The sequence below is a fragment of the Sebastes fasciatus genome, chromosome 11 (genome assembly GCF_043250625.1).
Source record: "Sebastes fasciatus isolate fSebFas1 chromosome 11, fSebFas1.pri, whole genome shotgun sequence".
NCBI lineage: Eukaryota > Metazoa > Chordata > Actinopteri > Perciformes > Sebastidae > Sebastes > Sebastes fasciatus.
Genome location: NC_133805.1, coordinates 34,250,159 through 34,272,730, shown reverse-complemented (window position 1 = coordinate 34,272,730; position 22,572 = coordinate 34,250,159). Strand labels below are relative to the sequence as shown.

The 22,572-nt window shown below is 40.5% G+C and overlaps 1 protein-coding gene across 2 annotated transcripts in view; it reads right to left on the bottom strand.

Annotated features, from left to right (window-relative positions):
- Window positions 1-21,650, bottom strand: part of LOC141777768 (uncharacterized) — a 42,007-nt gene extending 20,357 nt beyond the window's left edge. For both annotated transcript variants that reach the window (XM_074652314.1, XM_074652315.1), the window contains exons 1-7: window positions 21,628-21,650; window positions 20,767-20,902; window positions 19,317-19,372; window positions 14,320-14,486; window positions 14,041-14,216; window positions 8,941-9,138; window positions 661-747 (exon numbers count right to left, since the gene is read on the bottom strand). In XM_074652314.1, coding sequence (XP_074508415.1) covers window positions 661-747; window positions 8,941-9,138; window positions 14,041-14,216; window positions 14,320-14,486; window positions 19,317-19,372; window positions 20,767-20,902; window positions 21,628-21,647 — 840 coding nt within the window. In that variant the 5' untranslated portion in view covers window positions 21,648-21,650. The remainder of the gene's footprint in view (window positions 1-660; window positions 748-8,940; window positions 9,139-14,040; window positions 14,217-14,319; window positions 14,487-19,316; window positions 19,373-20,766; window positions 20,903-21,627) is intronic.
- Between the last annotated feature and the right edge of the window lie 922 nt (window positions 21,651-22,572).

Sequence of the window (22,572 nt, the reverse complement as noted above, 5' to 3'; positions counted from 1 at the left end):
CAGTAGTCTATCTGTGAAACTTAAAACTAAACTTTATAGCCAAATCAAAATTTGTGCGAAGATCATTGGCCAACCTGAGACAACCTCCTTTCAAGCAGCTCACAACAAGAGCATGCTCAGACTTGCTAACAGCATCTCTTGTGATCCCTTTCATGTTTTAATCAACTTGTGCCCTCCAAGAGGCGATTTAGAGTCCCTATACTTAATCGCATCAGGCTGAAGAACGCTTTTGTTCATCAGTCCATCTTGTTGCTAAATAATAATTAATGTGCAGCTAAGGAGATGTAAAGAAGACAGGTCATTTTTTAATGTGTTATGTATGGTCAGTTGTGATGTTTTTGGTTTTTGTCTGATGTATCTTATTTGTCTGTTTGTTCATGGTAACAGTATGTCTATTGTATGTGTACTTTTTCTCACATTGAGCTGCCTATGAATGTAAAATGAATTTCAGTGCAAACTGACAATAAAGTTGTATCGTAGATTGCAGAGTCCGCTGCAACCTAAAAATCACAAGTTGCGTTAATGAAATTAGTGGCGTTAAAACAAATCTGCATTAACTTCGACAGTACTAAATCTTATATAATTCACCAGAGGACCAAAAAGGATACAAAGGATCTATCTAAATATGAACAAACATATAAATATCAACCAGTACTGCACCTTTGCAGCGCTGGCTTCCTCATCTTCTTCTGAGGCCTCGGTTTTCTGTTCAGATGCAGAGGTTTCATCTGTGGCTGCTTCTGTCACCTAACGAAGGAAAACAGAGCAGATAAACAAAAAATTAAATATGAAACCACAGATTCTCATTTTTTTTTATCTCTTCCTTTTAACAGTAGGGATTAAAGGATCATTTTATATTTTCATAGTTTTGCTCTTTATTTCTATCAGTTATAATTAGGGATGTTAATAATTAACCGTTTAACCGTCAACCGACATTAAGAATTTTAACGATTAATGCTATCGTTTAAAATAAATATTAATAATTAATTAAAAAGCTCAGAGGAGCGGCTCGTCAGTTTAAGGAGAAAAGCTGGTCCACCTTAAGAGAGTCTGAGTCGGAGTTACAGATACAGGAAGTTGGCTTGGGTCTTGAGCAGAGGAGTTGTAGCCTCGTAGTATCTACTCACAGACAAATGAACTGTACACACACTGTCTGCTACACCTACGTTCACAGCTAAAACGCCACCGACAACCCCACACACACACACGGCCTGTCGAAAACTCGCTGAAGTTACGCTGGGCGACAGAGTGTCGTGAAGCCGGGCAGACACACAGCTGACAACCTGCTAAACTAAACTAAATGATGCGGCGGTGGTGGGGGACTTCTACTGGGAGAGTGGCTGCATGTCGGCGACACTACGTGCAGCACCGTGGCTGCTAACGCACCCGGACGGGTGAACTGAGGACTCAATTGTCAGTTGTGCTCCTACACTGCAGCTGGCGCACCTCTACATGAGACGCACTAATCTTGTCGGTTAATAATCGGTTAACGAGGGTCGGTTATCGGTTAATTATTTTTTTCAAAATTAGCATCCCTAGTTATAATAATGTTTCTTATCAAAGTCTTGGAAACACGGCAATATTGAGAAGTCGGACGGTGAGACAGGTTTAAACAAGCCAGCGTTTAGGCTGGGGCTGTCAAAGTTAACACGATAACGTGTGAACGCAAATTCCTTCTCCACTAATTTCTTTAACGCAATTTGCGATTTTTAGATTGTAGCCGGCTCAGTTTTAAAGCTTGAGTGAAGATACTGGCATCATATTAAACTGGAACACTTAAGGAATCCATTGTTACCAACTATGTCATACTAGCTTGTCACGAAGGAGGCTAAATAATGCTCCAAACTTACGCTAAATCTTGGCGAGGAAAAACTGTCATGGCCATTTTCAAGGGGGTCCCTTGACCTCTGACCTCAAGATATGTGAATGTAAATGGGTTCTATGGGTACCCACGAGTCTCCCCTTTACAGACATGCCCACTTTATGATAATCACATGCAGTTTGAGGCAAGTCATGGATCACTCATATCCACAGCAGCTTGTCGGGGTTCACCATCTTGTAAAAAAACAAGTGGTTTATTGTTCACACTAATCAACAGCAATCTTAACTTTTTCTTTCCTGCCAACAACAGGTATGGTGACACTTAATCCCAAACCTCCACATGCCAGAATATTCTTAAAAAAATAACTTGATGACTCAGCAAAGAAGAAACTGCTCACACTGTTTCCTACTGGAAGCTAAACAGCACAAACAATGCACCTCAGCCAGTCACAATCCCTCTGCAAAATAAGTTTCAGATGTGCAGAGGGGAGAGCTGAGGGGAACGGAGGCTCCGCAGTGCCAGCAATCAACAAATACTCCAGTTTTTATGAGTTGTGGTTAAAACATTTCTGCTCATTTCTGGAGCAGTTTGGTGGAGCAGGACGGAAAATATACGGTACAGGAAGCTGCTTGGTGGCTCGAATGTAGGACAAATTAAAAGAGTGGACACCAGAAATTCAGAGAGGTTACAAACTAGGGCTGTCAAAGTTAATGTAATAACGCGTTAACGCAAATTTGATTTAATGCCTTTAACACATTAAAACAACTTTCATTAGACACTTAAAAATCAGATTTTCAAAGGGGTCACTTGACCTCTGACCTCAGGATATGTGACTGAAACGAAGTCATAGTCAAGTCAGCACACTGACGGCTGTTGTTGCCTGCTGGGCTGCAGTTTGCCATGTTATGATTTGAGCATGTTTTTTATGCTAAATGCAGTACCTGTGAGGAGATTAGAATAATTAATCGCAAATCAATCGCACATTTTTTTATCTGTTCAAAAAGTATTTAATACTCTTATCAACATAGAAGTGGACAAATATGCTTGCTTTATGCAAATGTATGTATATATTTATTATTGGAAATAGCCCGCTACAAGCTCTGAAAGTTCAATTGCGTTAATGTGTTAAAGAAATTAGTGGCACTAAAACTAATTTGCGTTAAATTATTAAGTAATGTCGTGACGTGCTGACGTGCTTACGGTAAGCGTATTGCCTCATTTCCGGTTGCCTCATTTCCGGTTGTCTGTCTTTCTGTGTGCTGCTGTGTTCTGTAGCTGCTCTAGCACATCCAGGGCAATATAGTTATATACTCTTCATTACAGCGGATAATTACCCGCTACATTTATATCTACACTAGTTCTGCTTAAGCACTCACACCTCACTCCTCTTTAGAGACTTAACCACACATTTTCAGCTCGGCTAACGCTAGCTGGGCTATCGTATCGTAGCATAACAGTAGCTTAGCAGTAGCTTAGCCGTTAGCGATGGCTTCTCCTCTCCCCTGCTCCTGTTCTCTCTCCCTCTCCTGTTCTCTCTCCTTCTCCTGTTCTCTCTCCTTCTCCTGTTCTCTCTCCTTCTCCTGTTCTCTCTCCTTCTCCTGTTCTCTCTCCTTCTCCTGCTCTCCCCTGCTCTGTGTGTCTTATGTTTAGTTATTCCTCTGCCTCCTTTAGAGCTAATGGTACATGTATTAGGTGTAGTGCATTCGCTGCATTGGAGGCGAGGGTTAGCGAGTTAGAAGCCCGGTTCTGCACTTTAGCTTTAGCTTCTTCTGTAGTTAGCCAGCCCCTAGCCGGTGCAGACCGGCCAAGCTTAGCTTCTGCTAGCCGTCCCCCGGCAACCCCCGAGCAGCCGGGAGGCTGGGTGACTGTCCGAAGGACGCATAGTCGTAAGCTGAAGCCCACGGTTAACCACCAACCACTTCACGTTTCTAACAGATATTCCTCACTCAGCGACACACCCGCTGAGAAACCAACTCTGGTTATCGGCAGCTCCATTTTGCGGAACGTGAAGTTAGCGAAGTCAGCTGCCATAGTTAATTGCATCCCGGGGACCAGAGCGGGCGACATTGAATCTGTTTTGAAACTGCTGGCTAAGGATAAACGTAAATACAGTAAGATTGTTATTCACGTCGGCGGTAATGACACCCGGTTACGTCGATCGGAGGTCACTAAAGTTAATGTCCAATCGGTGTGTGCATACGCAAAAACAATGTCGGACTCCGTAGTTTTCTCTGGTCCCCTCCCCAACTTGACCAGTGACGACATGTATAGCCGCATGAAGTCATTCCACAGCTGGCTGTCGTGGTGGTGTCCAGCAAACGATGTGGGCTTCATTGACAATTGGAACCCTTTCTGGGGAATTCCTGGTCTGATTAGGAGAGACGGCATTCATCCTACTTTGGGATGGTGCGGCTCTCTTATCCAGAAATCTGACCAAGATTGTTGGTGGAACAAATCCATGACAAACCAGAGGTCATTCCAGGACGCAGAGCTGTAGTCTTACACACTTCTCTGCGCTTCCATTAGAGCAGTTACCCACCCATAGCTTAACCCCAAACCTAACTGAGACTGTGTCTGCCCCACCTAAATTAATTAAATCAAAAGTAAACAGAAGAGGAGTTAAACATAATAATCTAATAAAATCTAACACTAGCACTGCAATAAAGCAACAAAACAGGAGAATTAAATGTGGACTCTTAAATATCAGATCTCTGTCATCTAAAGCTCTACTAGTAAATGATTTAATATCAGATAATCACATTGATTTATTTTGTCTTACTGAAACCTGGCTGTGTCAGGAAGAATATGTCAGCCTAAACGAATCCACTCCCCCGAGTCATATTAATACTCACATTCCTCGAGACACCGGCCGAGGAGGTGGAGTTGCAGCCATCTTCGACTCGAGCCTATTAATAAACCCTAAAACTAAACTAAATTATAACTCATTTGAAAGCCTTGTTCTTAGTCTTTCACACCCAACCTGGAAAGCACTACAGCCAATTTTATTTGTTATAGTGTACCGCGCTCCAGGCCCATATTCTGAATTTCTATCTGAATTCTCAGAGTTTCTATCAAGCTTAGTCCTGAAAACAGATAAAGTCATTATAGTAGGTGATTTTAATATTCATGTGGACGTTGATAATGATAGCCTCAGTACTGCGTTTATCTCTTTATTAGATTCAATTGGTTTCTCGCAGAACGTGCATAAGCCCACTCACCGCTTTAACCACACCCTCGACCTTGTTATGTCATATGGCGTTGAAATTGAACATTTAATTGTTTTTCCACAGAACTCTCTTTTATCAGACCATTATTTAATCACTTTTGAATTCTTATTACTAGACTATACACCATCAGATAAAAGTGTGTACACTAGATGTCTATCCGATAGTGTTGTAGCTAAATTTAAGGAAGCGATTCCATCAGCATTAAATTCAATACCATGTCTCAATATAACAGAGGACTCGTATGTTAATTTTAGCCCTACCCAAATTGATCATCTTGTAGATAGTGCTACAGACTCACTGCGAATCACACTTGATTCTGTTGCCCCTCTAAAAAAGAAGTTAGTAAAACAAAGGAAGTCAGCTCCATGGTATAACCCTCAAACACGCAAATTAAAGCAAGCATCGAGGAAACTGGAAAGGATATGGCGTTCCACCAAACAGGAAGAATCTCATTTAGTCTGGCAAGATAGTCTTAAAACATATAGGAAGGCTCTCTGTGATGCCAGAGCAGCCCATTACTCATCATTAATAGAGAAAAATAAGAACAACCCCAGGTTTCTATTCAGCACTGTAGCCAGGCTGACCGAAAGTCACAGCTCTATTGAGCCATGTATTCCTACAACCCTCAGTAGTAGTGACTTCATGAGTTTCTTTAATGATAAAATCATAACTATTAGAGACAAAATTAATCACCTCCTACCGTCAACTGGTACCAATTTATCCTCAAACTTAGGAACCTTAGAAACAGCTGTACAACCTGATATATATTTAGACTGCTTTTCTCCTATCGATCTCCACAAATTAACCTCACTGATCTCCTCATCTAAATCATCTACCTGTCTCCTAGACCCCATCCCAACTAAACTGCTTAAAGAAGTTTTACCTCTAGTTAGCACCTCTTTACTGGATATGATCAATGTGTCTCTACTAACAGGCTATGTACCACAGTCCTTTAAAGTAGCTGTAATTAAACCTCTTCTTAAAAAACCCACTCTTGATCCAGAGGTCCTAGCCAACTATAGACCTATATCTAACCTTCCCTTTACCTCCAAAATACTCGAGAAAGTAGTTGCCAGTCAGCTGTGTGACTTTCTACAGAACAATCATTTATTCGAAGATTATCAGTCAGGATTTAGAGTGCACCATAGCACAGAGACAGCACTAGTGAAAATTACAAATGACCTTCTAATGGCATCGGACAAAGGACTTGTCTCTGTACTTGTCTTGCTAGATCTCAGTGCTGCTTTCGACACCATTGACCATGACATCCTATTACAAAGACTGGAACATTTAATTGGCATTAAAGGAACTGCACTAAGTTGGTTTAAGTCCTATTTATCAGATCGATCTCAGTTTGTACATGTCAACGATGAGTCCTCCATGTACGCCAAAGTTAGTCACGGAGTTCCACAGGGTTCTGTACTTGGACCAATTCTATTTACCTTATATATGCTTCCCTTAGGCAATGTTATTAGAAAACACTCCATAAACTTTCATTGTTATGCAGATGATACTCAATTATATCTATCAATCAAGCCAGACGAAACAAACCAGTTAACTAAACTTCAAGCATGCCTTAAGGACATAAAAACCTGGATGACCTGCAATTTCCTGATGTTAAACTCAGACAAAACTGAAGTTATTGTACTAGGCCCTGAGCACCTCCGAAACAAATTATCTAATGATATAGTTACTTTAGATGGCATTGCCCTGGCCTCCAGCACCACCGTAAGGAATCTGGGAGTTGTCTTCGACCAGGATATGTCCTTTAACTCTCACATTAAACAAACCTCACGGACTGCCTTCTTTCATCTACGTAACATTGCGAAGATCAGGCACATCCTGTGTCAAAATGATGCAGAAAAATTAGTCCATGCATTTGTTACCTCTAGACTCGATTACTGCAATTCCCTATTATCAGGCTGCTCCAATAAGTCTCTTAAGACTCTCCAGTTGATCCAGAATGCTGCAGCACGTGTTCTGACTAGAACTAGAAAAAGAGATCATATTACGCCTGTATTAGCTTCTCTACACTGGCTGCCTGTAAAATCCAGAATAGATTTTAAAATCGTCCTCCTCACCTACAAAGCGCTAAACGGTCAGGCCCCATCATATCTTAAAGAGCTCATAGTACCCTACTACCCCACTAGAGCACTGCGCTCACAGAATGCAGGGTTACTTGAGGTTCCTAGAGTCTCCAAACGTAGAATGGGAGCCAGAGCCTTCAGCTATCAAGCTCCTCTTCTCTGGAACCAGCTCCCAGTTTCAGTCCGGGAGGCAGACACCGTCTCTACATTTAAGAGTAGGCTAAAGACTTTCCTCTTTGATAACGCTTATACTTAAGCTGCTATAGGCATAGACTGCCGGGGGACTTCCTATGACACACTGTCATAAGGAACTTCCTATGACACACTGAGCTCCCCTCTCCTTCTGTATATACTCATGTCCCATGTCCATGTTGTTACTAACTTCATTCCTTCCCGGGAGTCCTTGTGCCTCCTTGTCTCGCAGCTAACCGTGGAGCGGGGTCACACCTGGAGTGAGGTCATACCTGGAGCGGGATCACACCAGGGAGTGAGGTTATACCTGGAGCATGGGTACACTTGGAGCAGGGTTTCACCTGGATCTTGGTGGTCTCCGGTATTGTGGCTGCATCTGCTGCCGCGTCGGTGCCTGCTTGACACCAACTGCTACCATCCCTAATTAACTACGTCTGTACGAGGGACTACCAATGCTAACGAGGGATTTCCAACACCTAATGACAATGTGGCAGCCTGGAGAATAACACTTCTCAATCACTGCCAAAGACATCAAGAGCTCCCAGCAAGCATGCTGATGCTGCAGGAACCAATGCACGGGCATCGATCGCAGGGACGTCCCACACCAATACACATGGACGTACTGAGGAGAGATGCTGGACAGTGCTGGCTTTCCGATAGTTGTATTATCACTCTTTCCATCCACCACTATTGGTTTTGTGTTATCAGCCCTACTTGTATTAGTTATTACAGCTGCTAGACTGCTATTGTGGCTGCTTCTATATCTCTCTCTCTCTATCTCTCTCTCTCTCTCTCACTCTATCTATCTGTCCCCCCAGCCGGTCTCGGCAGATGGCCGCCCGCCCTGCGCCCGGTTCTGCTCCAGGTTTCTTCCCAGTAATCGGGGAGTTTTTCCTGGCCACAGTGCGCTTGGTGGATCCTGTTGGGTCTCAAAACTATGGTGTACGGTCATAGACCTGCTCTACATATAAAGCGTCTTGAGATAACTTCTGTTGTGATTTGACGCTATACAAAAATAAATTGATTTGATTTGATTTGATTTGATTTAAAGCGTTATTATCGTGTTAACTTTGACAGCCCTAAAATATATACATACATTTGCATAAAACAGCATATTTGCCCACTCCCATGTTAATAAGAGTATAAAATACTTGACAAATCCTCTAAGGTACATTTTGAACAGATAAGAAAGTGTGTGATGTAACTGTAGACAATCATGTGATTAGTCACGATTAAATATTTCAATCGATTGACAGCCCTAATGGGAACCTGAGCTTTCTGCTGCAGAAAGAATGAACGCTTTAGCTATTATGGTTTTTATTCTACATCGATTTAAACATGGATAAGAAAAGATGGAGAGATATCCTCTCCTGTACGAGGTTGGGAAAAAAGAAAAATGCCAGCATAGAGAGCAGAGAAGATGGGCGGAAAATCTGATCAAAAGTTTAATTCCTTAGACAGGAGGGTAAGAATTAACTTCACAAACTGATAGATGTGAAAATCTTGGCAGCACTTCAAAGTAAAATAGATTAAAAGTAAACATTATTTATGTGTGTAGGAGGAAGGATCTTACACAATCACATAGTTTGGATTCCGCCTCGGGGTCACTAACCTGCTTCAGCTCATCGTCGTCCTCTTTAGGCTCATCGCCGGAGGTCGCAGCTGGATCGGGGGCCTCGAGCTGATCCTCAGCCTGATCAGAGGCAGCTTGTCTGGGCTCGACCGGGCCGGGTTCAGCCTCTTCCTCAGAGTCGGAGCTGGAACTTTCTGCCTCGTTGGGTGCCTCAGCAGACACTTCAACGGGAGCTGACTGCAAACACATGTACAGGTACGCAGTTAGAACACACGGCAAAGCTAACAGATGTGTACCTGCTACCTTTCCCACAGAATAAAGGATCTCTGCTGAAATTCAAAACATTGGAGCGTCTTTTTACAGCTCCCTGCGACGGGATTTAAAAGGATAAGGCTGACGATATTCTATGTGTTTCTTATTGTCAACAAATCCCACGAAAAGACCTTCAGTCTCCCAATACTTTGACTTCCCCACCTTGCCTGGGGGTTCCTACTGAAGATGTAAATCCATAACCCTTTAAACTCTGCAACAGAGATGGTCCGCCAGTGCCTACATTGGTTATTTTTTCTATATTGTGATATCATTTCTTGGAGTATCTTCAAATCCCTAAAATCTGTACAACCTAAAGTAAAAGGTTATTTTTTATTTATTTATTTAAAAAGGATCCCCATTAGCTGATACCAATGGCACCAGCTAGTCTTCCTGGGGTCCGAAATCATGTACATTAATTTATCACATACATACTATATACAACATCACATTTGTGTTACACCAATAACACTCAAATTTTCAAACATATATAAATTTCAAATTTCAAATTCATACACAAATCTTCCACAATTTTTGTTTAGCCTCAAGGCCCATCATCAGGGAAAAGGAACAAAGAAAACAAAGAAAACCATACATGACCAACACTGGACTATCGATCAGCTGTTTAAGTAACGTATTCTTATGTGAGTCAATAAACCATAATAATAATTGATAAAAGTGTTGAAATTGTGTCACTCCATAAGTTATTTGAACTATGCACTTTTTTTTTAGTTATAGTAGATACAGTAGATATATAAATGATTACAAATATTGTCCAGAAACCCTCACAGGTACTACATTTAGCATAAAAAATGTGCTAAAAATTATAACATGGCAAACTGCAGCCCAACAGACAAAAAAGTAGTATTAGTTTAGTTTTTGAGATGTGCTCATTTTTATGAGCAGCTCGAGTGCAAAAGTGTTTTGATGGTTTCATTACGTTCCGCACATAACGTAACGTAATGACATCATCGCAAGTGTATAACACGATGAAGCGAAAGACAGAAACTAGGGCCGTCAAAGTCAACCAGATAACTCGTCAACGCAAATTATTTAAACACATTAAGGCAACTTGTGATTTTTCAGGTTGTAGCGGGTTCCGTTTCAAAGCTAGAGTTAAGATACTGGCATCATATGAAAGTAGAAAACCTAGTACCAACCATGTCATACTAGCTTGTCATGAAGGAGGTTAAATAACGCTCCAAACTTTCGCTAAATTGTGGCGAGGAAAAACTGGCACGGCCATTTTCAAAGGGGTCCCTTGACCTCTGATCTCAAGATAGTCTCCCCTTTACAGACATGCCCACTTTATGATAATCACATGCAGTTTTTTTAATACAGTATAAATGTGTTATTTTTGCCTATTCTCAAATTATTTTTGAATATGTCTGCATACTGGGGTCCCTAAACAGTCTTGAATTACATAAATTGGGTATCACTGTAAAGCTGAGACTCTTGTGGATCCAATGAGCCCAACTGTATTCATGTGAAACTGACCTCTAGGATAATCACAGCCTCATGAAACTTTACAACCACAAACTACAGACCTAGAGCATTCAGAGGATGGATGGCTTTCCTAGCTAGATTGACAATAAGGGGGTTTCTGAGCAGTTTACACAACAGAAGTGCCCACCATCCAATTGCCAAAAAATGCAATTCTTACAGAAATCTCAAAATGTCAAGTTTTTTATCCCAAATCACTGCATGGCTTTTTCTATGGTGTTTCTCAAGGTCTTGGTGTCTTAATGTGGTATTTTGGAGGGATTATTGATCATTTGAATAATTTCTCAAGTGAAAAAAAATGGTTAAATTTAGCACCAAATCAGTGTAACAAATGGTATCAACCTAAATATTGCTGCAACAACTTATGAGACATAATAGAGCATGGGGATGACCATCATATACTTCCATCATAATAATCTAAACCGTATACACTACCCTACCCTTATTAATTATGACATACAGTGCTGAGTAGCATCTCCAATTAATCTTCAGGTTCCCAGCTTTCAGATGATGTACACCACTTCTATGTGACATCTACTGTTGACCTGCCATCTCCCCCTAAAGACACCCTGGACCCCCCTAAAATTAAAAAAAAAGACAAAAACGGATCTATTGTGGGTCTCAGAGGGTTAAATCTTCACTTCTTCATGCTGGCCAGATTTAATCCGACCAGATGGAGCTGTCTGCTTTTAATTTAATTCTGCTCAGTAGAAACATTTTGTTCTGTTAAAAGTAAAATACGGCGTCGTGGTGCTGAACTCGTCTCAGCAGAGAGAAAAATCTGTCTGCTGTCAGACACAAATAATAATAAATGCAAAGTAATTAGTTTTTTTTTTTTTTTTTAGACGGAATCACAATGAAACATTGAAACATGAACACATACCGACACACACAATTAGTCTCAGTCACACACACGCACAGTTTCTGTCCAAACAGCATTATCTACTGCATCACTGGGCCAAAAGAAAAGAACAGAGACACGACCTGGACAGACAGACAGACACACACTTGAAATAACAAACGAACACAAACAGATACAGACGAGACAAGTAGACATTCGTGAGTCTGTGTGTATTTTCAGAGGATATAACAACACTGGCGCTACTGTCCATCTATTAGCACATTATTACACTGACTGGACAACAGCTATGTGTGTGTGTGTGTGTGTGTGTGTGTGTGTGTGTGTGTGTGTGTGTGTGTGTGTGTGTGTGTGTGTGTGTGTGTGTGTGTGTGTGTGTGTGCGTGTGTTATTGTGAGCCTGGTGGTTTCCTGCTGCTGCACAAACATTCAAGACTTGATCATGTATCATTAATTAGATGATATGGTATATTGCGGTCATGTTTCACTGTGTGATTGTAGTCTTTTCCCGTTTTTCCCACTTTATTGTAAAGCTGTGATATTGAGAAGCAGACACAGAATGTGTTGGTCGCTCTTCCACTTAAAAGTAGTACCAACTATTGTATACTGTGCAGAGGATTTGTGATTTTCATGTAAATGTGGCTGTAGTATAATAGTGCTAATGAAGATAAAATTATTACAGATTAAATCAGGGGGTGTCCAGATCACATTTTTTTGGGCTCCGATCCAAGTCCTAAAAAGGGTAGTTTCCCCTATTTTCCCATGTTTCTGTGTCTGAGTGACTAATGGGGACAACAGTTTTTGAAATTGGTCCAGTGTTTGAGAGAGAACGCTGTGACCGGCAGCCACCAAACGAGCTGCGATGTAATCCTTCCGTGCGATGTAATCCTTCCGGGCAAATCCTCACCATCAATGTATGTCCACTGACGGGCTCAGATTGTTAGTATAACTGTCTGACAACATTATGGAAAGGAACCTACAGAGAAATAAAACCTTTTTCTTACTTTTCGCTTGATCTGAGGCCTGTACTACGAAGCGAGTTCAACACACCCAGGGTGTACTCTCGTTATCTGGCTTCACTTACCCTAACAAACGAGTTCCTGCTAAGCGGTCCTACGACGCTGGTTATCAACTCAGTAAATCAACCCAGGGTTTCACAATCTGGACATGAGGGCGTTCACATGAATGGGGCGCAGTTTGAAACATATGACTAATCACAGACATGGACAGGTATACGGACAGACAGGCAGAGCAGCACATTTTATAAAGGAAGAGCGAAACTATATAAAACAAATACTAAGAAGTTAAACACTTAATCCAGACTAAAAGTAACAGTTGAAGCTGCCAAATGCAGGAAGGACAGCTGGCAAAAGAATAAAATGCCGATGTGTGAATGCTTAAAACCGCAAAATCCTGCTTCGTAGTACAGGCCCCAACTGTGTTTGTCATTGTGTGTCTCGTTCGGAGAAGTCTCGTTCTGAAATTTCATGTCACATCCACATCATCGAAATCTAAATATTCAGCGCTCTCCCTAAATACTGGACCAATTTCAGAAATTGTTGTCCCCATTAGTCACTTAGACATAAAAACATGGGAAAATAGGGTCCAGGTTGAATAGTTACCCTTTAATATTAGGTATCTGACCCAATACTTATAGTTGCCTAAACATTGATTAAATATGTATCGGACAGCTGTAGCTACTAAATCTGACACATTATTTTTCCTTATAAAGTTTATAAGCTTACATTATTTATACGATATGAATTAAAGCTCAACTGGGAGAATGAGACTCTGGAAGATGACACGATCAGCTGGATTGTTTTGTTAGAGAGGACTCCTCAGCAAACAAAGAATTGGCATTGGATCAGGTCAATAAAATTTAATGAGTGTTAGTCGAATGTCTTTGGTTGAGGACAGCCTGACAAATTTATGTATGCACGTCGTTAAAACAGAATTATGGGTATATATTGTATTGTTAGCAAGAAAACGAGAGAAAAAAATGACTCTTTGATGTGTTAAATTGCCATATATTTTTAGAGTCCAGATGAAGGGTGCTTTTTTTTTTTTTTTACTTCTGCACACACAACTACCCGTTCATTGTTCTCCATTTTTCTTGCAAATGTCAATAAGGGTGCCGATCTCATCTCCTGGCAACGATGGTGAACAGCTGCACGTTGTTGACTAAAAGGACAAGCAGCACATGGATCATAAGAACAACACTAGAGTGTGAAGGTATACCAGATTAGAAGGAGGGGGATGCACAAACTCAAATAAAACTGAAAACAAAAAAGGAAATTTGACTTTTCCGTCTGGTGGCTGCAGCTTAATGGCAGCAGCTGAGGGATTAATACCGTAGATGGTTCAGGGATTCATCCAATCAGAAGCCTGCTTCTGTCATTTCTATGCTGCTGCCGCCATCTCTATCTGTCAATAAACTCTTATGTGGCGATTGTGATGTTCTCTGCTCACCTCTTGCTCGTTTTTTGTTTCCTCCTCCTCGTTCTTTTTTTCTTCTTCTTCTCCGTCTGAGTTTGTTGTGTTGGTTTCACCTGCAGGATGCAGCCGCTGCTCAGAGACCGTCTCAGCGTCTCTCTCCTCACAGGGGAGCTCTGCATCAGACGACTCAACAACATCAGTCTTGGACCCTGAAGCAGGGGCACAAACACATGTAAAAGATTAGGGGGTTATGGTTAAAACTTATAACTAATTATGATATTCATACTGTAAAGGAAAAAAACAAACATTTACCAGGTGGAGGTTTGGCGTCCACATTATTTTCCTCTGTGATGTTGGAGAGTTTAGTGACTTCGCCTTCTTCTTCTTCGCTGGTAGCCGGTTCTGGTTTGATGCTCTTCTTCTTCACAGTCGAGGAGTCTTCCGTCTCCTGCTTGGCATGCTGAGCCAGAGAGCACAGCCTACAACACAATCACAGACAATCACACTCTTTTACTTTGGAAATTATCTAAATGAATACAGTAATAATGTTTGATTTTCAGCATGTATGTAGTTAGTTATGTCCTGAAGTCAAATATATCAGTCGTCATGTTTTTTGTTTTTTTTCAGTAACAAAAAACCAAAGAATAAAGACATTTCCCTCACAAATTAGTGTTATTTTCTTTTTAACTTATAAGGGACATGTAATGTTTTACACTTCTTGTGAATATAATCCATCAATCTTATTTCCATAGATGTATTTTGTATATACAGTTCCCTTATTTTGAAAACCGGACATAGTCACACATGTATACTTCCTCTAACTTCTCTAAGTCCGTCTCTAGCTCTCCTGTCAGCTTCGTTCTCTATATCCATCCATGGTCAGCTCGATCGGGGCCGTTTGAATGCATTTAACATAAATGTCAGTATATAGGTGCTCTACAGTTGTAGTGTCGGCCCATTTGACCACGGAGATGAGAGTGACGGCTGGTTTGACCGCACGTTTAAAATGTGAGGGTCGTATCCACGCCGACCCTCCGCCGTTTTCTACTCTTTGTATCGGCCGATTTCAGCTCACTACGACCGGCCGGCTACTGTTTGTTTTGGTTGACGGACACGGAACAGATTTGACGTCACGTTACAATAAAAGCGGTAACTTCCTTTTACCTCCGTATAGACTCAAATTAAGCAAATATATCAATTCCAGTATTAAAAAATCTATTTCAAAATCATAAAAAAAAAACCGCGATACATAGGTGAATCGATTCCCAAACCCTAATATTGAATAGGTTTTTTTTGAGTTGATGGATACTTTTCTCCCACAATGCAATGCACAAAGGAAATGGAGGAGCTGCTCACAGCTGGGATAAAAAATAATTAATTTGCATTCCTGTCTTTTATGATATGTTGAATGTTATTGTTGTTTGTAACTATTAGAGATATATCATGTTCCAACTGTTCGTCATCGCTATCATGTGGTCATGTTATTGTATATTAATCTTGTGTTCTCCATAACACTGGAATTTTAACATTATTTAGGTGGAGGCTTCAGATAGGCCCAGTGGGTTTTCTGCCTCTTCCTGCATTGTATATTATTTGTTATTAGGGACCTCCGTCTTCATAGAAAATCTGCCTTCCCATGCATAAAAATAAACTAAACTTTGCACATAGGTCCAGTTCTATGCTTTACTTCCTCAACTGGCTTTATGTGCCAGTAGTCCTGATGGTGGCGCTATAGCCAACACATAAAGTTTACAACTTTGAAAATTCATAACAAATCAGCCCTACGGAGGCTGAACAGTTCCAGAAAGATCTCGGAAAACAAAAATAAGTAATCAATCTTAAAGGTCACCTATTATGCAAAATGCACTTTTCCATGTCTTTTAAACATCAATATCTGTCCCCAGTGTGTCTACAGGCCACCATAGTATCATAAAAGACCATCCTCTCTCTTTTTCTCCTCCTCCGTTTGTCCGGAAATGGGTGCAGAAAAAAAATTCGCTTTTTTCCTTGTATTCTGACGTCATTTGAGAATTGCAAGCCACGTGAGGGTTTCCTGGTCGAACCAGAGAGAACCTTCAGTAGCTGACCCCGCCCCACAGCGCGTCACTGTCTCTCCTCCTCAACCGAACTTGAGCAAAGTAGCTCCTACAGTTAGTCTGCAAGAACCAGCAGAACAGGCTTCATGTACTCCCATCATCTAAATATAACATGTTCTTTCACAAAGGCTTTATGTAACTACACTGTTTAAACAGATGATATTTATATATTATATATATTTGATGTCATGCATGTAGCAGAGTACAGGTAGTAAATAGTGACTTGTAAGCAACACAACACATTTCTGTTTCACAGTCAAACTTTATTTGAGTAGACAGATGACAATATTAATTATTCACAGCATTTGTAATCATCCCACCTGCAGTTATGTTAACATGGTACAGGAGAAAGTCTTCAGCTCTGGTAAACTATGGTAAGCTAAGCTCCGGTGGTCTGTAGTCATGGTAACACAGAGACAGCTACTACTGTAAATAATATACCATTACTCTGATCTTCCATACATTTATCTTTTAGCAGAAATAATGAACTGACTACTGTTTCACATCTTCTATTTTCCACCCTGATGGTCGCTGTGTTTACACACCGTGTCATAGCGGTAGCATGTAGCTAACCCGGTAGCATGTAGCTACATGCTACCGGGTTAGCTACATGCTACCGGGTTAGCTCTGTATCTCCATGTAAACAGAGCTATCTGCTCTCAGCTGTCTGCTCTCCTCTGGGATGATTCTGTCGGTCATTTCTCACAGATGGATCTGTAAAGACAGACGTAAAACAGAGTGTATGTTTACGGTTTACAGAGTTGATGCATGAGGTAAACACTGAGCTAACTAACAGAGATATAAATAGTATTATTTACCTGAGAGAAACCATCAGGAAAACCTGGAATCTGGACCGCAGATGTTCATCATGTGTCGCCGATTTCTGATCAGATTCCTCCGGTAACGTGCGCTGGGTGAAGTTTCTGGTTTATAAACTTTAAAGTGGTTTATAAGCTCTATTCTAGCTCCTCTCTCTCCCTGCTCTCAGGCCGCGAGGGGGGCGGGGAGGGTGACGCTGTGTTGTTGAGGACGTTTGATTGACAGAAAACGCTGACCAATCAGAGCAGAGTGGGAGGAGACAGAGGCTACAGACACAGAAATCAGCACTTTTGGAAATGGGCTGAAACAGAGGTTATAGAGACATGCTGGAATGCATGATCTGATTGTTTTTTTGAAAAAAAAACTTCAGAGACATGGTTTGGAGGTGTCTGAGACCTATAATAACTAGTTTAAATGGAGTATAATATGTGACCTTTAAGAAAGACATTTTGCTTTTTTTGAAGTTCAACTTCCAAAGTCAGTTTTTTTTTGTATGTTTAACTAAATAAAACAGAATACAGTGACGATTAGTGTGCAGTACATACTCTGTATAATTAGTATGTAGTATAGATTTGGGACGCAACTCAAGTCTTGTAGCATTCATCCGTCCTAAATGAGTTATGGAGTTTCTGACAGCCTGTGTAACGTGTTTTGGAGAAAAATAATTCCTGACGAGTGAAGACGAGTTGAAAGTAACATCTTTACTACAGAAAACTGTCTGAGGGGCGCCTGGGTTAGCTCAGTTGGTAGAGCGGGCGCCCATGTAACAAGGCTTGGTCCTGACCGCGGCGGCCTGGGTTCGAATCCGGCCTGTGGCCCTTTCCGCATCCACTCTCTCTCTCCCCCCTTTCCAAGACTCTATCCACTGTCCTCTCAATAAAAATGGAAAATGCCCCCAAAAAAATAACTTTAAAAAAAAAAAAGAAAACTGGCTGAGGACCAGTTCTATCATGTGTCAAGCTGCCATGAACTACAGATGTTTGTGGATGTCATGATGAGGAACTCAACGAGTCTGAAAGATGTTAACAAGCAGAAGACATTGTTCTGACAGCGGGAATGTCTTTGTATGTCTTATATTCAGACCGATATGATAGGATTTCTGTGATTGCTTCTGTTTTGTATTATTTGATGTGAGATTCACAGTGCCAAATCACAGACGAGAGCTGATGTCATCTGCTGCCTGTTTAATCCTTTTCAGGTCAGCAGGGATTTGAATCCCAGAATCCACTGGGCACAAGGCCAGGCAGTCATTCACAGGGAGGCACGCAACACCCAAACAGTGACATCCTGTTCGTAGAGACAGTTGATTCTTCAGTCTTTGGACTACCTGCTGAGCTACTGTGAGTCCAAAAAGGAAGGTCATAAAAATCCAACAATGAAAGAAAACACAGCAGTTAAATTTGATTTAATCATTGTGCATGAAATAAAAACCATGAAGAGCTGAGAAACATTTACAGCAAATACACTTTATACTCTGCAGTTTAAACCCTCAAACTTCCCATCAACCTATGCACGCTCAATCTAGCACCCAACTGTATGGTAAACATCATCTACTTGCACCTCTAAATGTACAGTGGATTATCGGACTCTACCACTGTACGACATTATCACGATACTTAAGTCACAATACGATCTCGTTGCGATTTTAAACATTTTGCGATACGCTGAGTTTTGCGTTAAGATAAATTGCTATTTATTACCTTTTTTTAATAGCAAATTATGCATCTGTTTTATTTAATATGATACAGTTTTCACTCTGTTCGTCTCTGAGTTTTCATTCACGTCTTGAGGTCAGAGGTCAAGGTACGCCTTGAAAATGGCCATGCCAGCTTTTTGCTCAACAACATTTAGCGTAACTTTAGAGCGTTATTTAGTGTTCTTCCCGACAAGCTAACATGACATGGTTGATAGCAATTACCAGTTTTATGATGCTAGTATCTTCACTCTAGCTTTAAGACTGAGCCAGCTACAACCTCTGAAAGACAGAATAGCGACCGGGCCCACCGAAGAGGTTAATAGTTTATATAATAAAAGATCGATGCTTGACGTCTGTGTATCAATACAATATTGTCACGATTATTGTGATACTATGCTGTATTGAAGGAAGGGAAGAAAAAAAAGTATTGCGAGAGAACACAAAATATTGGGAAGAAACGCAAACCATATTGCGGGGGAACACAAAATTAGTCCTCGAAAAAATTCTCGACGTGTCCCTTAAGGGGGTCGTACTTATGATAAATTTGATAAATAGAATAATAATTTGAACTTTACTGTTCTCTTTACATACTAGGGTAATATAGAAAACAACTATTTTCATTACTGGTGAATCCATCAAATCCTAAAAAAGAAAAAGGTCCACACTTCCTGCAGCGTGTAGCAACATGTTTGACTTACTTCATCCAGCTAGTGTAGATATCATGTAGGTTGGAGGTCTCCTCTGGTGTCTCCACCTACACACACAAACACAATAAGTACAGTAGCCTGAACAGTACTGTGCATTTAAGACTTTAACGTTCCCCAAATTTGTCCATGTTTGACTGATTCCCTGAATGTTACATTTAGAATCAAGCGGCTGGACAATATTCCTGTAACCCAACTGTGATCAAAAAAAGAGTTGAAAGGGAAATAGCAAATTTCCTGTGGCTCAGGAATAATTCCACTTTGATGCCACAAGCTGGAACCGGAAATGAATCCATGCAACCCATGTGGGGACGGGAGGGTGGGGAATGATGATGCTCACAATATTAAAAGAATATGGCCTCTGTGGGAGATACTTTCTCTGAGAGCGATGGTAGGTTTGAATGTTGAGAATGTTTGGTAAAGAATACCTAAATTCCTAAAACTCAACGATATTTTTAACCTATGAGCCTGAAACCTGAAACTTGTGACAGACCAAAGCTCAGGTTTCCCCGTGGCACACATAAGAAATAACACATTTGTAATCTTTGTGCATTGCTTTGTGTACTTCTTTGTGCATGGAAGTGCAAGAACAATACAATAAAAGTGACAATATGTAGGGAGCATTACTGAAAAATGTGCAGAACAACACAAAGACTTAACTGTTCAGACTTTAAATCAAGTTTTGATTGAAATTTGGCTGAGTTTATAGAAAATACTGAAAAAAGATAAGATTAATTGAGCAGTGTGTAGCTTTTGTTACAGACTGGTTGCATCATGACTATGCACATGCACTCTTTGGGCAATTAATTATTGTCAATTTATCAACATCATTTAGTTGTTTGGTCTATAACATCAAAAAAACAGATGAAAAATTCTATTTGTACGACCAAAATCCAAAGATATTCAGTTTGCAATGCTACAGAAACAGTGGAAAGCAGCAAATATTCACATTGGAGAAGCTATAACAAGCACATTTGGGGAATTTCAGTTTATTCTCAATCAACTAATTGATTAATCGACTCATCATCGCAGGTCTAGGATATTTAAATAAAAAGATAACAGCTTTTATCAATAAACACTACAACAATGTATAAAGGTTTTGAATGGGGGGTGTCAGTGTGCAGCAGCAGGCTGGTTTTTACAGCCATGCTGCTGCTGTAACATTATGTTCTTTTCCTACAGGAGGCCTGAACAAGGTGCCATGTGCTTCCACACACACACACACACACAGGGAGAAGCTGACATGCACTTTACTGACTGCAACACTGAAATCACATTCATATTTAATTCACATTCTTATATAACATGCAAGACGCGCATGTTTGCTCAAGAAATAGCAATAAAACCACTAACACAACCAGAAATCAAGCATCAGAATGAAGTGAGATCTTCTCTGCTCTGAATAGAGGCTGTAAATATTGAAGAATCAGACCAAACTTGTTACCTGAGCGACGTGTTTTTTCAGCACCTTTGCAGCTTTCTCGTAGCCGTTCACCTTCAGGTGCTGGAAGATGAGGAAGAGCAGAGCGGAGTCCTCCTCTGTGGCCATGCTGCTGCTGCTGTCTGTCCGTCTGGACCAACTGAACCGACCGGGAGACGGGAGGAAAGCAGCAATATTAAGTTATTAACAGTTCAGTTCATGCTCGCTATTCAGTGTGCGGCCATGAGCCTCTGACGACGCCCCCCTCGAAGTGCACCATGGGAAGTGGAGTTTGTTTTTTAAGGGCAGCATAGAGAAATACCACAAAAGCTTATTTTTTTTATTTAAATGAATTGAAATGGACAACTAACACATCTCAGAATAATGTTACGCCTATATATACATATTGTAACTTCGTCACAGCATGAAAAGAATATATGTTTACTATATTTTTAATATTGCAAAGCAGATGTTTCTAAAAAAAAACACTGAAATTAATTTTTCCTTAATTAAGGGTAAAAAACCCTTAAAATTACTTTAGTTTGTTAGTATATCTAACATTATCTTATTTTTCAGTTTATTGGTTTGATAGAAGGCTCGTGACCTTTGCTAATGAAGCAAAAATACATTTTAAATTTTAAAAAGCATCCATTTCAAACATGTAATAGGATTTCTGTCATTGATAGGCTGCTAACCCTGTCACAGTGCTAACCCGTGCCTATAAGAGCTGGATGTACACTGGTCAAACACATTTTAGTTTGTGTAGTTCTATTATTTATTCCATCCTGCCTGCACAATGGATCTGTAGTCCTGGTTGAGTAGGTCAGGCCTCTGTGGCTGAGTAGTATTAAGCCTAGTTAGTACATGTGGGTGTAGCATGCTAACCTGGTCATCTCAGTATGCATACTGTCATCATGCATGTTGTTAATGATAAATAACCACTCTATTAATTAATTCATACATTACATTCAAATGAATGTACTGGTTATGTTTGACTTTAACGGACTACATACTTGTTAATGAGCTCCGGTAGTGTTACCTGCTGGTTAGGGGTCCAAACTGCTAAACAGAACTAAAGAGTTTTCAATGGGCTATATAGTAGAGGAATTTAGACTGTACCATGTTGAGTAGAGTGCAGGGGTGGCGGTTTTCATTGTTTCAGGGAACAGTCGTTTTCAGGCACCCTAAACAACTGATATTGCAATATTTCTCTGTTAGGTCTCTGTTTGTTCTCCTAACAACACTGAGCCAATCCTTACACCCACCAAGCATAAAAAATAAAAAATAAAAATTACTAGAAGTACCCCTATATGGAAGCACACTTTGGCCAAGAGAAGAAAATCTGCTGAGATGCTAGGAATGGAAAAAATAAAAATACTCATGGTGAGTCAAAATTATGAGTTTGTGCTTTAATGCTGCCTTGTTCTATATAAAGGCAAAATCTTGACTTCCATAATTCTGACGGAACATTTTTGGCATACTAACTCATACTTTAACTTATACCCCTTTCACACCAATGACTAGGGTCGGACCAGCATTATCTGACCCATGTTCAACCCCTTCTTTTGTCAATTCAAACCAAAACATGACAATTGGTCATGACAATTCAGATACGACCTGGGTCAAACCCGGGAGCAATGCATACCATTGACCTCAGGTGCTAGAAATGGGTGAGAGGATTACAGAGGGGATAATAGTGGCATCATCAATGTGTGTGTAAAAACGTTAAAGTCAAAGAATGATGCATGTTTATATTATAATACGCTGTAAATATGGTACATACGTCTTCTTTTCCTATGTAAAATGTAAAACTATGTCATACTGTGTAAC